Here is a 16,882-nt window from a genome sequence, read left to right on the forward strand (position 1 = left end):
CGGCACTCACCCAGCGTGGCCACCGTGCCGGCCTCGAAGAGCAGGCAGTCGCCGCGGCCGCGCGCCTCCAGCAGCACGCTGCTCTCGCCCGTGGCCTCCAGCCGCGCCAGCAGCCGCAGCCCTTTGCTCAGGGCCATGGGCACCGGGTGCGCTGTGCGCGGGGGCCGGGCCCGTCCGGCCCGAGGGCGCACAGCCCGCGACGGCTCCTCGCGCTCCCGCAACTTCCAGGAGTTTCACTTTGCGCCGCCCTCCCGCCCCGCCAGGCTCCTCCCCGGCCTCCTCCCGGGCGGCCTCGCGGCCTCCTCGGTCGCCGCCGCCGCCGCCCCGCTGAGCCGCGCCTGGGGCAGGTGAGGGCGCGCCGCCGCCTCCCGGGCCGCTCCGCCGAGGCGCCGCGCTCCCCCCAGCGGCGAGGCAGCTGCGCGCGCGCCGGCGAGGACGCGCCCGAGGCCCGGGTGGGCGGGGAGTGCGCTCCGCGGGCACCGGGACTGGGGGCTAATCCCGGCGGGTGTGGGTGGAGGGAAGGTCCTCCATGTGGTGGGCGGCAGCTAGGGAGGAGATTCCACACATTCCTCGCCGCGGAGGAGGACGCTGGCCGCTGGGGGCCTTAATGAGCCCCTACCCATGCTGGACGGCTGCAGCCTTATATGGGCAGCCCCCCGGCCTGGAGGGCCCTGTGGGGCTGGAAACCACCGCGGCCCTCCCGCTCCACCCCCGCCCCAGGGACGCTGGGCCTCCTTGTGTGCTCTGCTTCTGCTAACCTGGATGGGCCACTGAGACTCTGCCTCAGTCTCCCTGCCGAGGAGGGGGCAGTGATAACTGGCCCCTTTAATAGGTGACCAGGAGGACAGTGAATTCCTGGAGCATGAGTGGCTGGAGCATGGAGAGTGGACAGTTACATGCTGCCTTTCACTCTTCTGTGAGTGAGGGCAGTGTGGTCCACCTCCAGGCACCATCGGAGTGTGGGCTTAGAGAGAACTGGTACTGTGACCCCCAACACAGCCCCACTATTGCTGGCCTGAGCATCCTCTACCTCGCCCTTCAGGTGGAAATCGCGCCCCTCCCACAGATTTTATTTAGCATCTGATGTGGCCTATGTGGCTTGGCAGCTGGGTGCGCTGTGCGCGGGGGCCGGTGCCCCTCTTGCCACTGGATTCTGGGCCCGAGGTCTGTGAGTCAGGATGAGTCTGCAGAGGAGGGAGAGGGGACACTAGGCTGACTTGGAATCATCTTGGGGGTCACTTGGGGTGTTGTGCGTGGTTCCACCACGGAGTTTCCATCAGGATCCCAACACAAGCCAGTTCCTCTCTCTGCACTGAGGACAAGACTGTGGGCCAAAGCTGTTTGTTCCCACCTGTTCCAGAAGGGGCAGATCCCCAGTGCCAAGAAGGACATGGAGGTGTCCTTGCAGACATCAGCTGTGACGGGAAACAACCAGGTATTCAACGCTCAGTGAACAGCCCATCATACCAAGATTCAGGGAATAAAGTAAACTTGAACACAGAACTTTTGGTCGTCTTGAGCCTTCAGCCATGATGCATGGAAATCCCAGATATGATGCTCATAATCCATCCAAATTCTTTCCCTTTCATGAAATTTCACTACCTCATGAAAACAATGTGCCCGTTAAATTAAGCAGTTTAGCCACTGGCCCACTTTTCCTTCCCTTTTAAACCACAGTTCACTTCTTCCAGGAAATATTCCTGAGATCTTGATCCCAGATAACTCAGATGCTCGTTGGACACGTCAGTGCTCACTTGCTCATATGTGTTGGCACCTATTTTTGTACTGATTTTCTCTTAGTCTTGTTTCACTAACTAGACAGTAAGGTCTTGGGAAGGAACAAGTGTTCTGTTTATTTTCTGTCTCCTCTTTCCTACCTAACGTTCTGCCCTGTGGCATGCTTTACATATTTTTGAAATTTTCCTACAGTCAAGACCAGGACTTGAGCTTTATAGCTTCTAGAATCTAAGATGCCATCAACTGTAAGATGAGACACTGTTTTATGTACCACTGAAGGAAATGCGCGCACACACACTTCAGTGGAACACCATGGATGGTAAGCTCCACCTTGATTTTGGCAATGTTAAAACGCACATCTTGGACTTCAGGATGTAGAGTTGCTGTTCCTTGTCTCTCAAGGTGGATGAGTCAAGAGCTTAGTGGGTTTCAAGTGTCTGCTCTCTGGCCTGGGGCAGGGCCGTCAGCTCTGGTGGCAGAGGAAGCACCCTCCTTCCTACATGCACACTGCCTTGTAGACTCTGGGCCACCTGGACATGGCACCTATAGCCGATGGAGAAAGCAACCAACTGGAGACACAGAGAACAGGCCAGCTCGCCACTACAGCATGGGTACAACCTGGGGACAAGTGGGCCTTCTGCATTGGGAGCCTGGAGGATGAGGGTTGGGAGGGAAGGAAGGAAAAGCCAACTCCACCAGCCACAGACTAGGCCATAGCAGGAAGTTGAACTCAGTCACGGTGTGGGCTGGGAGCCAGGGAGTCCAGCAAATGACCAAAGCAAACAGAAATAGAAGGATGTCAGGGACTCAATGTTAGTGTCATTCCCACCCAAACTGGTATGTTGAAATCTTAACCCCCAACAGGATGCTACTTGGAGGTGGGACCTGTGAGAGATAATTAGGGTCAGATAGATGATATCTGAGAGTGAATCCCACATGATAGGAATGATACGCTTACTGACCTTATAAAAAGGGACCCTGGCCTTGCTTGGTGTCACACATCTGTAGTCCCAGCAACTCAGGAGGCTGAGGCAGGAGGATCATGAGTTCAAAGCCAGCCTCAGCAACTGAGTTGCCAGGCCCTAAGCAACTCAGACCCTGTCTTCTAAATAAAATATTTTTAAAAGGGCTGGGGATGTGGCTCAGTGGGTAAACACCCCTGGGTTCAGGCCCCAGTACCACACCCTTACAAGGAAAGGCCACATGAGGACACAGCCAGAAGGCCATGTCTGGAAGCCAGGAGAGTGCCATAACCAGAAGGCAAATCCCCATCTTGACCTTGGGCTTCCAGCCTGCGGAACCATGAGGGAGCAGAGGCCACTGTTCAGAGCACCTACCTGGTCTATGGTATTTGTTATGGCTGCCACGCTGCCCAAGACCGGAGAGCTTCTGAAGAAATGAAAGGAATTGCACAAAAGGGCAGGAGGGCAATGAGGAGTCAGGAAGGCCCCCAACGTTTTGAGGATGCAGCACAAATTCAGGAGAAGCAGGGGTGAGGGCTGACTTGACCACAGGCAGGGGCGGGGTGGAGCTGGGCCTGTGGTCTGGTTTGGGCAGCTCGACCAGCAGGAAATGGCTGCATGCCAGGGACCAAAAATGCACAGGGCATCTCTCTGCGGGGGAGTAGGAGGCAGGTGTCTGCACCCGGGAGCAGGGGGAGGGAAAGATGAGCAAGAAGTAGCCTGAGGAAGCCGAGAAGCCAAGAGTGCCCAGACAGAGGGCTCCACCGGGCTCTGTGCTGAAAACCCTAGTCCCCGAGAGGGAGGACTCAGGAGAGAACCCTGGTTTGGTGAGAAGGTACCAGTGACCTGAGTCACCTGCAGTTTCATTCGAGGGTTGAGCAAACAGCCAGCTGCAGAGCCCAGGGCAGAACCTGCAGTACTGCGCTGTGCCAGCTGGAGGTCTGGATGGCAGAGGCAGCAAATCAACACAAAGGCAGAGGGGCAGCAGCAACCTGGTGTGACAGGCCAGGCCTGGGCTTGTTGGAAGGAAGCAGAGGAGGGCAGAAGAAGGCGCCAGCGTGGGAGGTGTCCCATCGCTAGTCAGATCTTTAGAGGGACGGAGGACGGAGGCCAAGGTGGAGACAGAAACAAGGAGGGCAAGGATGGGGCAGGATGGTGGGGAAGGGCAGGAGGGGCACTGCTCGCCCCAGGCCAGCCCTGCGGAGCTCCCAGTATGGGTGGTCGTCACTTTAAGTTTCTGCAGAGATCTGAGTATAGTTTTGGGGGCTGGGGGTTGAACCCATGAATCGCATTTGAAGTAGGATGGGGAACGGAAAAAAATGCCTAATAAAACTCATTAAGCTTAAAAACAAACAAACAAACAGAAACTCCCAGTAAGCAAATCTGGGCATGGGAGCAGGGAGGGCAGAAGAGGCTGCGGCCCTAGAGGTCACACGCTCGGCGGTGCCTGGACCTGAGCAGATGACAGAGCCGTGGAGCTGTCTCTGGTTGCTCCACGAAATGATGATAGGGTCTCAGTCCTGTGGACTTGACCTTGAAAACACATCCGGGGTCTGACGGCTGATGGTGGCCTGTTACTTTAGGTTTGGTTCCCTGTGACATAGACTCCGAGCTGGGGGTTCACCTGCAGGAGGTGGGAGACGGGGGAGGGAAGGAAGAGGAAGAAGTGCAACTGTCACAGGCCCTGGCAGTCCCCTGGGACCTCTGACAGGTCCTGAGTGCATCCGCTCATCCCTGCCTGTGGGGGGACGAGGGCGAGGCAGGCCTGGAGCCAGGAGCAGTACTGCCAGCACCAGGGACCGGGTCTCCCTTCAGAGGCCACTGCCCCCGCCTGACTGCCATCTGGAGCGTGGATCCAGTTACCTCCTACTGCCCTGGCAGCACCCTGGTCCCGCTGCCCCGTCCCCTGCCGAGCTCACTCAGTCTTGGCCCACGAGACCTGGCCTGTCACCACCCTGGCCTGTCACCACCCTGGCTCTGCTGCTTTGTGTCTTATGAGCCATGCACCTTCCTGCCCCGGGCTGCGGAGCTGGGAAGGTGGCTTCCCGAGCTGCTTCTTTCACTCTCTCAGGTTGGTTAGAAAACTGCCTTCTCCCCTGCACCCCCTCCTACTAAACCTCCCCCCTGCCTTGTGGGGCTGAACTGGGTCTCCCCGAAACTCATTTGATGAAGTCCTAACCCCAGGCCCTCAGAATGGGACTGCATTTAGAGATGGGGATCTAGCGGTGACTAGGTCAAAAGGACTGGGGTCCTACAGTAAAGATGAGGACACAGACGTTTAAGTGCACAGAGTGGGGACCAGTGAAGACACAGGGGGAGGGGCCGTCAGCAAACCAGGGAAGCTCAGCCGGAGCCAGCCCACCACACCGTGATCTTGGACTTTCAGCTTCTGGCATCCTGAGGACTTCCTGGATTTCCGCCACCACCTGTGGGTCTTGGTGACAGCTGCCCAAGTGGACTCGCAGTCCCCACATTCTCGTCTCTTCCTCTCCTTACCTCTGACCATGTCTGACATCGTGAGCCGCCCATTCCTGTTTGTCATCGTCTCTCCTGCTGCGGTAGGAGATCCTGCACAGGGTCCTTTGCTATTGCTTCTTATTTGTCCCCAGTGTGTCCCTAGTGCCAAGACAGTGCCTGAGACAGTGTTGATACCCAGAAGTCCTGCCACTGGGAGTGGAGGATCACACCTGGAGCGACTCCTACTCTGCCCGATGGTTAGGTATTTACTGAGCACCTACCATGTGCTGAGCATCATCCTAGCCTGTTCACAGCAGGAAACAGACAGAATCCCTGCTGCAGACAGGGAGGCAAGCAAAGAGGTCCAGGTGGGCAGAGAGAGTGTGGGCACTGCAGCTCTCCACAGGGGCCAAGGAGTCTGGGGGAAGTGGTGCTCCCCCTAAGAGCCAAAGCCAGTGAGGGGCGAGCCACATGGGCCTCTGAGGGAAGGAATCCAGGGAGCAGGGAACAGGCAGCAGACCCTGGTAAGGGAGCAGCCTGGCATGTTCCAGGACTGCAGGAGCCAGGGGAGGTGCTGTGGGCCACTGCAATGACCTTAGCTTTCTTGCTGAGTGGCAGGCCAAGGAGTGACAGCTCAGGTTCATGTTCTGCTGCTGAGCTGGGCAGAGGGAGGGAGGCGGGCAGGAGGCTACTGCAGTGGCCCAGGGGGATCTGGTGCTTCTGGGGCTGGGGCCATGGTCGTAGGGGGTGAGAAATGGTTGGGCTCTGAAGGACAGGTGACCAGGGAGGACTGTGAGGGCTGACGGGGGATGAGAGGAAGACAGGAGTTTGGATGGCTCAGAGTTTTGGTCGAGACTCTGGAGGAAGAGCATCCCCATTGACTACTGTGGCAGGGGCAGGTGGCCGGGTGGGGTGGGTGAGGGGGGCTCAGTCATATCCGGCGGCGGTATTGAGTGGACAGTGGGTGATGCAAGTCTGGAGTCCCAGGACAAAGTCTGGATAGATGTAAATGGGAGGTCACCAGCATCCAAAACACAGTCAGACCCAACTGTACACACACGCTGAGAGGTTTCTTGTGTATACCTGAGAGCAGTTTGCAAATTGGAAGCCCACCAACCCAAGTGACAGGACACCCCTTCACGACAGTGACGGCACAGTCCACGCAGTACAGAGGAGGAAGGCTGGGACCTGGGGTGACATTCACATTCTATTATGACTTTATTCTGTGTCCTGGGGATTGAACCCAAGGCCTCCAACGTGGTGGGCAAGGCTCTACCAGTATACCCTCAGCCCTTTTTATTTTTGTTGTGTGATAGGATCTAGCTAGGTTGCCCAGGCTGACCTCCGATTTGAGACCCTCTGTCCTCAGTCTCCTGAGTTGCTGGGATTAGGGTGTGTGCCACCAAGCCTTGCATTCTTTCTAACTTGGAGGAGCTATTTAGCTGATTCGTCTCCAGCTGGTTGGTTTATCTCCTTGACTCATGCTGGCAGGAACTCGGTGTTTGCATTTTATGTCTCCTTTAAGATTAGGGCTGGTGCCTGGGAGAATCTTCAGGATGCTTGAGGCTTTGGTTATATGGTTTTGGCAGTCGGCTGGGGTAGAACAAGTGTGACCTCCTCTTACTTTTTCTTGACATTGGCATGTGGATGGTATTTAAGGGCTTGGAGCCTGAGTGGGTTCACCAGGGCCTGGTGTCGGTCAGAGAGCTGAGATGGCCAGACCTGAGTGCTGACTTGGAGACCTGAGGCGGAGCAGAGGCACCAGCGAGGTCACTGAGAAGGAAAGACAGGAGGCTGGGGACAACCAGTAGCATCCTCAACCCAAGCAAAGCAAGTGTTTCCAGCCAGAGGTCAGTAATGGCTGAGGCTGTGAGGGGTCACCAGGGACGAGGACTGGGAAATGTCCTTAGGCTTTATTTGTGAGGAGGTCACGGCTGACTGGCCCTCATGGGGACAGTTTCAGAGCACAGTGGGGCGTTTTCTTAGTTCATTTTCTTACAGCCTGTTTCCTTTGCTCGAGCCTCTGCATACACAGGGATTAGTTACCAGCTGCTGATTACTAAAACAGGCGAGTGCTTCTGGACCACCCTCCTGAGGCTCTCCCAGACCCCCGCAGGGGTCCCCAGGCCACCCCTCCCTTGCTGTCGTCACCTGATGTTCTTGGACTGTCCTCCAGGTTCCACCCTTCTGCCACCTGAGACACGCTGGACATGATCTCCAAGAAGGGCCTGAGTCACGTGGGAGGCTCTGGGTCAGTTTCAATTTCAGGGAACTTTGTATTTTCCTTAAAGGGATTCATTAAATGTCAGCTCGTTATGAGTAATTGTTATACCTGACTAAAGTTTCATCCAAATGAGTTTTTATAAAAATGTTTTTTAAAATTAGAAAATACTTTTTTCTTTTTCTTTTTTTCTTTTTTTTTTTTTTTTTTTTTTTTGTGGTGCTAGAGCTCAAACCCAGGGCCTTGGGCATGCTCAGCTGGCTCTCTAGGGGACATTGCTGGCCCAGGGGACATCCTCCTATGAGACCATGCGTTCTTTTCCGAGGTTCAGAAAAATAATTTATGAGCTGGTATGATAAATCCACCCATCAGCAAATAATATGTTTATTGAGTCTCTAGCATAATCATTGTCTGGCTTTCCAAGATTTCCAGCCAGTTTTTTTTTTTTTTTTTTTTTTTTGTACAAGGAATTGAACTCAGGGGCACTTAACCACTGAGCTACGTCAGTAGCCCAACTTGTCCAGGCTGGCCTCAAACTTGTGATCCTCCTGCCTCAGCCTCCTGAGTTGCTGGAATTACAAGCATGCACCTCCATACCTGGCTTGAAATACTTTTTCATAAAACTATTTCATTAGATATTAAGATTGTATGTAAGTAAAAAAATTTTAATATTTTTAACTTATTACTTTACTAACTCATTTATTCAACCAAGTTGCAAACTGAGAATAGAGTCCACCAAGAACTCCTCATCTTCCCATCATGGAACCCTTGTAGGAGATGTTACCCCTCATCTTTCTCCAAAGGCCTCCTTCGTCCACCCCGTCCATCTGTTCCTTGGCTTCTCCCAAAGACTCTGTCCCTTCCTCCATCCCTGCTGCCCACAGCCCCCAGTTCTCCATCCCTCCTGGCTCCTTCCCTGCAGGTGAGAAGGTGTTCTAGAAGTGGCCACCAGAAAAGCAATCCCTCCCTTCTCACTGAAGCCCTGTGAGGCCAAACAGAGCCACCTGCAGGTCTGGGGGTGGTCCCAGCACTGCTGAAGGGTGTTGGAAGCAGGGAAGAGCTGTCACTTGGGCATGGCTGTCAATTCCAAACCAGGCAGCCCCAGCAGCAGCCCTTTCTCCTCTTGACCGCTGAGACCACGCTGTCCCCTGGACTCTGGGAGCTACCGGCACAGCTGTTCCCTCTCTCTGCACGGCACACTCATGGGATAGGTCATGTCACCCGTGTGACTTCCAACAGCCATCTGGTCAGGCCCTGTCCCATCAGGCTTGTGTACCCTGCTGTCCCCCGCTGGTCCCCTGCCTTCCAGGCACACTGCCCTGGCTTGGCTCCCGAGACTGTCACGGCCCAGCTCAGGGTGCTCCAGGCCTGTCCCCAGCAACTGTCTGCCGCTCAGGCCTTCTCACCTTTCAGGCCGCAGGTGACCCCTCCAAGGACCTGAGCACATACTCCTGTCCCTCCTCTTCCTCCAGGGCAGTTCCACTCTTGGCATGGGACCCGCATCTCTGTTTTACTTGACACCTTCCTTCCCACGGAATCCCGGGGAGGTTAGCTCGGGTTCTGCAGCCAGGCAGCCGGGCTGGGGTCCTGGACCTGCCCTTCCTCACGGGGCCATCTCGTGTCATTTACTAACTTCTGGGTACCTCGGACCCCTTGTCTTCAAGTCCAGGTGTCGTGAGAACCAAACACGTTGAAATCCAGCAAAGTCTCAGCACAGAGCCTTGCACACAGCAGACCTGCGTACGTGTGCTGCAGTCTGTCCTACCCTGTCCTGCTGGCCCTGTCTGTCGAGGTCATGGCTGGACTGGGCGGCACCTGGTATTCAGGGGGTCCTGTGGCGTGAAGAGGTGAGTGGGACGGGAGCACCTCCTTGGAGCATCTCTTTGGGTGGGAAACAACTTCTCTCTCTCTCTCTTTCTGTTCAATAAATTTTCTTTTTTTTTTCTTTCTGTATTTTGGCAGTGAGAAGTTCTTTTATTCCAATCTTAACCACTGATACCCATGATACCAAGTCACACATCGCACTGTACATGACCAAGTGTATGCACAGGTTACAGACGGTGAGAAGGGTGGCCACAGAGGTTCAGAGACTGAATGGAGGGCGAAGCAGATGCAGAGACACATGGGAACGCAGAGTCTCTGCAGACGGTCAGATAAGATCACGGACCAGCTGGAGGACTTGTTCAGGGCACAGGAATTTACTCCAAGCCAGGGTCTGGCTGGAAGGCTCATTTGGAGTCTCAGCTTGAGATGTCACAGTGGGTCATGCCTGGTCTTCACTGGCAGAAGAAACCATGCTCTGCTGAAGCCCCAGGACAGAGATTTGGAAATCTGTCACTGTGGAGATTTTCCTGGGCAAGGCTTGTGACTAGTGACCAGGTGATGAGTGCTACCATATCCAGTGTGAGGGTGTCCTCTGGTGAGGGGATTGCTTCATTCAGTGGTCTGGTGTGTTCAATAAACTCATGGGCCTGGTTTTTTTTTTTAATATTTAACTGTTTATTAGGAAACAATTTTATTTTTTAGTTTGAATATCCATATATATTCCTATATGTTTATATACATTCATGTATATATATATGAGTATACCCTAATGGCAACCAAATTCCTGCTCGTATATTTTCATATATATTCAGTTACATAAAGTATAAAACAAGTTGTAAAGATCCATCTCAAAAGAAAAATAACTGTATACAAATCTGTATCCATTTAAATATTTCATGTATATTTTTACATATATATTTTTATTTGTATTCCTATATAAACATAAAAGTGTTCAATCCCCAAACTAACCCTATTTTCTACATTAGTCCTATACCTACCAACACACTTCAGAGAGACCTCTCTTTATATAAAGCATAACATTTTACATGAATGTAAAATGAGGTTAGCTCAGGTTTTGGGGATTTAAATTCAGGGGCTGGGTTTGTGTCTCAGTGGTAGAGCCCTTGCCTGAAATGTGTGAGGCACCGGGTTTGATCCTCAGCACCACATAAAAAGAAATAAATTAAATAAAGGTATTGTGTCCATCTATGACTAAAAATATATTTAAATAAATAAATAAATAGATTCATAAATTCACATAAAAGCTCATAGATATTTTATATATATATACTCATTTCCATAGGCATAGCCCAGATTTCACATGTAATATATCAATATTGCTTACTGTAAAAATATCCATAGATAAAAGTGTATATATATATATTACTTCTATATTCATATTTATATTCATATATATTGATACACATGTTCTAAAGGTAACCCAACCCCTAAACCAAAGCCATAACTCAGAATGAAACCTAATCCTACCCATAATCATGAGCCTTTTAAACAAAAATTATAAATATTACTTTGAATATCCATTTATTTTCACACATATATTCCATTTATGTTTATATACTTCATATATATATACAGGCATAATTTAACTGTTTTTTGGCATAATTTAACTGTTTATTAGGAAATCATTAATTTATTTTGTGTGTATATGTGTATGTGTGTGTGTATACTCTAATCCTACTCATAAATTTTCATATATATTCAGTTTCATAATTATATCCTATACATTACCAAAATTGTAAACATCCATCTCAAAAAAAAACTATATACAAATCCATATCCACTTAAATATTTTTATGTACATTTTTACAAAATATTCATATTTGTATGCATTAATATGGATAAAAATGTTCAAACCCAGTATTATTGTTGTGGTCTATTTGATTCTTGAAGTTGAGAAGGGTTTGTTTGATGTACATAGATGCTCCATTGTTCCAGGCATAAATATTTATGACTGTTATGTCTTGTTGATGTACAATTCCCTTAAGCAGTATGAAATGCCTTCTTTGTCCCTTCTGATTAACTTTGGATTGAAGTCCACCTTATCTGATATGAGGATAGAAGCCCTGCTCATTTATGTGTCCATGTGAGTGATATGTTTTTTCCCACCCTTTTACCTTCAGTCTGTGGATGTCTTTGCTATGAGGCGAGTCTCTTGGAGACAGCATATTGTTGGGTCTTGTTTTTTATCCTGTCTGGCAGTCTATGTCTTTTGATTGAGGAGTTTAGGCCATTAATATTCAAGGTTATTATTGAGATATGATTTGTGTTCCCAGTCATTTTGATTTCTTTCTAGTGTTTAATTTGAATTAGTTTCTCCTTCGACAGACTATTCCTTTAGTGTAGTTCCTCCCTTTACTTTTGATTTTCACTTTTTTTTTCATTTCATCTTCATGAAATATTTTGTTGAGAATATTCTATAGTGCAGGCTTTCTGGGGAAGGTTTTTATTTCATCTTCACATCTGAAGCTTAATTTTGCTGGACATTGGATTCTTGGTTGGCATCTATTTTCTATCAGAGCTTGGTATATACACCTCCTAGCATTGAGGGCCTGGGTTGAGAAACCAGTTGAGATCTGTATTGGTTTCCCCCATATATAATCTGATGTTTTTCTCTTGCAGCCTTTAAAATTCTATCCTTATTCTGTATGCCAGGCATTTTCATTATAACGTGCCTTGATGTGGGTCTATTGTTTTTTTTTTTAATATTTATTTCTTTTAGTTGCACACAATGCCTTTATTTTTATTTATTTTTATATGGTGCTGAGAATCAAACCCAGGGCCTTGCACGCACCAGGCGAGCACTCTAACGCTGAGCCACAACCCCAGCACACCCCCCCGCCCAGTGGGTCTATTGTAATTTTGCATATTTGGAGTCCTGTAAGCCTCTTGTATTTGATTTTCCATTTCATTCTTTACATTTGGGAAACGTTCTGATATTATTTCATTGAAAAGATTGTGCATTCCTTTTGTTTGTATCTCTGCATCTTCATCTATCCTGATAATTCTTGAATTTGGTCTTTTCATGTTAGCCCATAGTTCTTGAAAGTTCTGTTCATGGTTTCTTAACATCTTCTCTCCTGGGTCAACTCTATTTTCAAGATTATATATTTTGTCTTCATTGCCTGAGGTTGTGTCTTCCAAGTAGACTAGTCTGTTGATGATGCTTTCTATGAAATTTATAATTTGTTTTATTGTTTCATTTCAAGAATTTCTGTTTTTTAATAGAATCTCTCTTTATTGAAGTGATTTTTTGCTATCTGTATTTGCTCTCTTACATCATCCTTTATTTTGCAGATCAGTTTATGTACATTCTAAACTCCTTCTCTGACATTTCTTCACTGTGGTGTCAATTCATTGTCTCTGGAGTTTCTTGGTTTGCTTGGTATGATTTGTTCCCTTGCTTTGTCATGTTGTTTGTGTGTCTACCCATCTAACAGTATGAATCTGAGGTGGTAGAGTTTCTACCCTGTGGACGTATAGTGTCCCACAAGGACCTTACTTGTGGAGAAGCTACCCGTCTGCTTTCTTGGTTTCACACCACAGAGCAGCCAGGAATGCAACTTCCTCTCTGCCACCTTGGATCTTGGGATACAGTATATATATATATATACACACACACACACACACACACACACACACACTATATATATATAGTGTGTGTGTGTGTGTGTGTGTGTGTGTGTGTGTGTGTGTGGTATTGTGGATTGAATCCAGGGTGCTCTACCACAGAGCTATACCCCATTTTTGATACAGGGTCTGGCTAAGTTGCTGAGGCTGGCCTTGAAGTTTGATCCTCCTGTCTCAGCCTCCTGAGTTCCTGGGGATAAGATGTAAGCCACTGAGCCCAGAGAAACTGAGCTTCTTAAATGGATAGCTGGTAAGCAGCAACTTGGCTGGTCCATGCCCTGGTCATTCATTTCAAAGGCTGGAATCCAAACACTGATGCATGAAGCAGTGATCATGCAGGACAGAAGACAGAGTAGCTCTGTCGTGGGAGCTGTTGACCTCAGAAGCCACATGGGCTTGCCTGTCAGACTGAGTGGACAGTTACCAGGTGGGAGGAGAGAAGCCTGTCTCTGCCTGGCTCCCTGGGTTCCATCGTCAGAGAGACAGCTGTGTCTTTGTAATGTCCACCCCATCAGCGTTGGGAAGAGCCACGTGGCAGGTGGGTGAACTGGAAGTCACCTGCCTCAGCTCTAGCTGTTGCTAGGAGTGGTCGGTTTGGAAGTTCGTTTCCTGACATCACGACTTTTTGTGAAAACGGCCTCTGAAGCAGCCCCTGTGGGTGCAGGCCAATTGTACAATCCTTCCGCCCCAGGGGCCTCCCTTTCCTCTTGGTCTGCTCCTGAAAGCCGGCAGACCTGTTGGTTGGGTATGTTGGCATGGAGACTGGGTGGTGTGGGTGCCTGCGGACGCTGAGGACCAGGGGAGCTTAATTCTTTTTGGGGCCAAGATGCAGATCCCTCATGGGCTGCCAACGTGCCACTGGGCCTTGGCCCAACTCTGTATCGCAGCTGGCAAAACAGCCCCGAGCACACCTGTCCCAGGTGTGTGTTTGTGTGTGGCTTTCACAGGCCAAGAACAGCAAGCTCTGCGTGCATTAGTAGACCATTGTCCAAGTCAGGGAAGCCTCTGGGGCAGCATGAGTTTTCCAGACTGGAATCTGGCTGTTCCCTCAATGTCACCCGAGGAGGCCTGGCATGGGCTCAGGGCCTGGCACAGAAGCTGGGTGAACAGATGGGCAGGGGGTGTGGAGGGCACAGCTGCCCAGCAGCCCTCCTTCTGAGGGTTCCTGCAGAGGGGCAAGAGGGGCCACTCAGGGGAGCCTGCCTTTCTTTTCTGCCCTTGATCTTCTCCAGAACACCCCTTGTCTGATCGGGTTGCAAGAGTTGTACATGAAAACACCAAGAAGTGTTTTATCAAGAGGCGTGTGCGGGCCACCAGAGCGGCAGAGTTACAGAGGGGCGTTGGTGCAGCCTCCCGAAGACTGTTCCAGCAAAGGGAGGTGTGCTGAGCGCAGAGCCATCTTGTGGGAGTGCAAGCTTCCCATCCCAGGAGGGGAGCAGAGGCTGAGCACCGAGTCATTTTACATCTTATTTTATGTATGTCTGAAAGTGTTAAATAGCATTAAAAAAATCCTAAATTTTACTGCAGCAAAATAGTTTTGAAAAGTAAAGTGAAATTGTAAAGTGATGATTCCCTTTTGACAAAACCAATTAAGTTGCAACATATAATAGCCTATCATGTATATAAATCTAAAAGATTTTAGCCAGCACATCAGGTGTACTTTGGAAAACTTAACTATCAGCATCTTAAATAAACAGGAGGCAGGCCTTCCAGAAGCAGTGTCTCCGTGGAACCAGGCAAACACTTGCTTCCTTTTGATCATCTTTAGCACCTTGGCTTCTTGCCTCATGATTACAAAATAGCCTGAGGCATTGCTCTGACATTCAAGGTAGGGAGGGAGAAACTCTAGCTGTATCTGCCCCCGTACAAGAACAAGGCAAAAGCTCTCAGATTCTACTTGAGACTCATTGGTCAGAGTGTTTTATGTGGCCTCCTGAGCTCCCTGGCGATTTCTCCACTCTCTAGTCCAGGTGGACAGAGAAAGGGGTTGGGGACAAGCAGGTTTGCGTGAGATGACCTCACATAGCTGCATCTGATACTTACTCTTGTTCCTTCAGTGCAAGGCTTAGTGCTGCCTTAGAAACTCAGCTACATGTTCTCCAAACTCATAATAATTTAATGAATCACATTGTTATTAAACTGCACTTATTCTCCTTTGTTCCTGCGTGTCACTGGTGTCCTTTGCAGGGCAATCAGGGTGCCAGGCCAGGAGCCACTTCTGCAGCTCTGACAGCTGAGGACCCTCCCGCAGCAACAGGGGGCTCTGGCCACACTCCCTGCCTCTGATCTCTGGGGGGGTGGGGGGGTGGGCGGCGGTGCTTTCCCTCCCCTGCTGCTCCTGCACAGGTCTCTGGGTTTGCAGCCTGGTTCCAGAAACAGGTGCCTGACTGGCTACCGCAGGCGACTCCAGGCTTGGGATCCACAGGAAGGTGTGAGGGGAGGAGGGAAGGGAAAGCTGGGCAAATACGACAGCGCTTTGCTGATGGAGCTCCATGACTCTTCCAACCCAGGGCCGACCATGAGTCCATGGAGCAAGAGCCACCCCTCAGAAGAACCTGCTGCAGCTTGGGGGGCAGCACCCAGGGCAAGGTGCTGTCCTCCAGTCAGCTGGCTCACGCCCACCTGGGGCCTGACCTCTCTGGTTTCCTTGAGACCCTTGGCCAAAAGGGGAATGGGCACGTGGCTTGGCACTCGGCAGTGCCCTCAGTTGGCCTTTATAGGAGGATGTGCTCATTAAACCTCTGCTAGGAGTCAACCCCTCTCCGCCCTGTGGACCAGGGGAGGTACCTAGGGCCTCAGCTGCCACCAGTGGGACTTGCCATGGAGAACCGCTCCTCCCTCCTCCTTTACATTCCAAGGTTCTGTGTTGTCAGAAAGAGGCAAGAGAAGGGGAAGCCATTCCAGGAAAAAGAACCAGACGTGGCTGAAGACAGATCAGTCTGGCGGCACTGAAACTGGCTTTTTAACGCAGTAGCTCCGACCCTTTATCCAGTCACCCTTGCTTTGAAGGATCTGACGACAGGAACAAATCCTTTCCCCAGAGAAGACGTGCACCGTGCACATGGCCAGTTTGCCTACCTTCTATGTCCTTACCGGTTCCCCTTCTAGTCCCCCAGACTCTATGGGCTCCATGTTAGAGGTGAGTTAGAAGAAGCTGCTGTCAAAAGTCTAAAGGTGGTTGAAAAGTGGGTCTTAAAAGAAACGTGCCCCACTTTAGGAAGCCAGAGCTCACTCTTTGCAGAAGAGTATCAGGTGTCGATGGCTCCTCAAAGGCCCGCTTTAGTTCTCCAGGGGTCCATCTTCCACTGCAGTGGTCCGCCCACCGTTTTCGCTAATCCACCGTGGGTATAGACATGTGCGGAGGGAAGAATACTCCCTTCTGAATTACATACAATCCACGGAGCCAGCTGAAGTCATTTGAACGGCCGTCGAACTAATCCAGTCTCACACAGACGAATGCTCTGCCTGTGCCTGCACCCAGTTGCTGTTCTGCTTCTGCTCTGCCCTGTCTGTCCGGGAGGATCCAGTTTCCCATTAGGAACACAGTCCCTGCTTCCTCAAGCCAATACATTTTCAGACATCCATTTAGGGTCAGGATGCAAGGACACTCTGGTTCAATAAAAAACAGGGATCCCCTGGTCAGGATTGGCAGGGGATTACTCCTCTGGGGATGAACTCAAACTCGCATCACAGAGCAGCATGTTCCTGGCTCATGCAGGTCCCCTTCTCTCTCAGTGGCTTCAGCTGTCGGCCCTTTTAGGCCGACACTCGCTCCCTGTGGAGCTGGAGAGCCAGCATCTGCTATCCCAGGCTCCCAACGACTTTCCTTGGCCAGACCAAGTCTTGTGGTGATGCAGGGTGGGCTCTGGGGACGTCTGCTGGACAGACTGACGCATGCTGGGAAATAACACCTTGGAATTTGAAAATAAACGAGTGTTTCCACTTTCAGCCACGATGGAGTAGCAGAGGCCAGTTTACCCTCTAGCCCACCTCAAAGAAAAACCCACCCCAATATGTGCAAAGTGCTTTCAGA

General features: G+C 50.5%; 1 protein-coding gene across 7 annotated transcripts in view; it reads right to left on the reverse strand.

Annotated features, from left to right (window-relative positions):
- Synj2 (synaptojanin 2) overlaps positions 1-377 on the reverse strand; it is an 89,589-nt gene extending 89,212 nt beyond the window's left edge. For 4 of the 7 annotated variants that reach the window (XM_078018824.1, XM_078018825.1, XM_078018826.1 and 1 more), the window contains exon 1: positions 11-375. In XM_078018824.1, the coding sequence (XP_077874950.1) occupies positions 11-137 (127 nt within the window). In that variant the 5' untranslated portion in view covers positions 138-375. Of the gene's footprint in view, positions 1-10 lie in introns of all 7 variants that reach the window. The other 3 variants (XM_078018827.1, XM_078018828.1, XM_078018829.1) reach the window with 2 other exon arrangements.
- Between the last annotated feature and the right edge of the window lie 16,505 nt (positions 378-16,882).

The sequence above is a fragment of the Ictidomys tridecemlineatus genome, chromosome 8 (genome assembly GCF_052094955.1).
Source record: "Ictidomys tridecemlineatus isolate mIctTri1 chromosome 8, mIctTri1.hap1, whole genome shotgun sequence".
Taxonomy (NCBI): Eukaryota; Metazoa; Chordata; class Mammalia; order Rodentia; family Sciuridae; genus Ictidomys; species Ictidomys tridecemlineatus.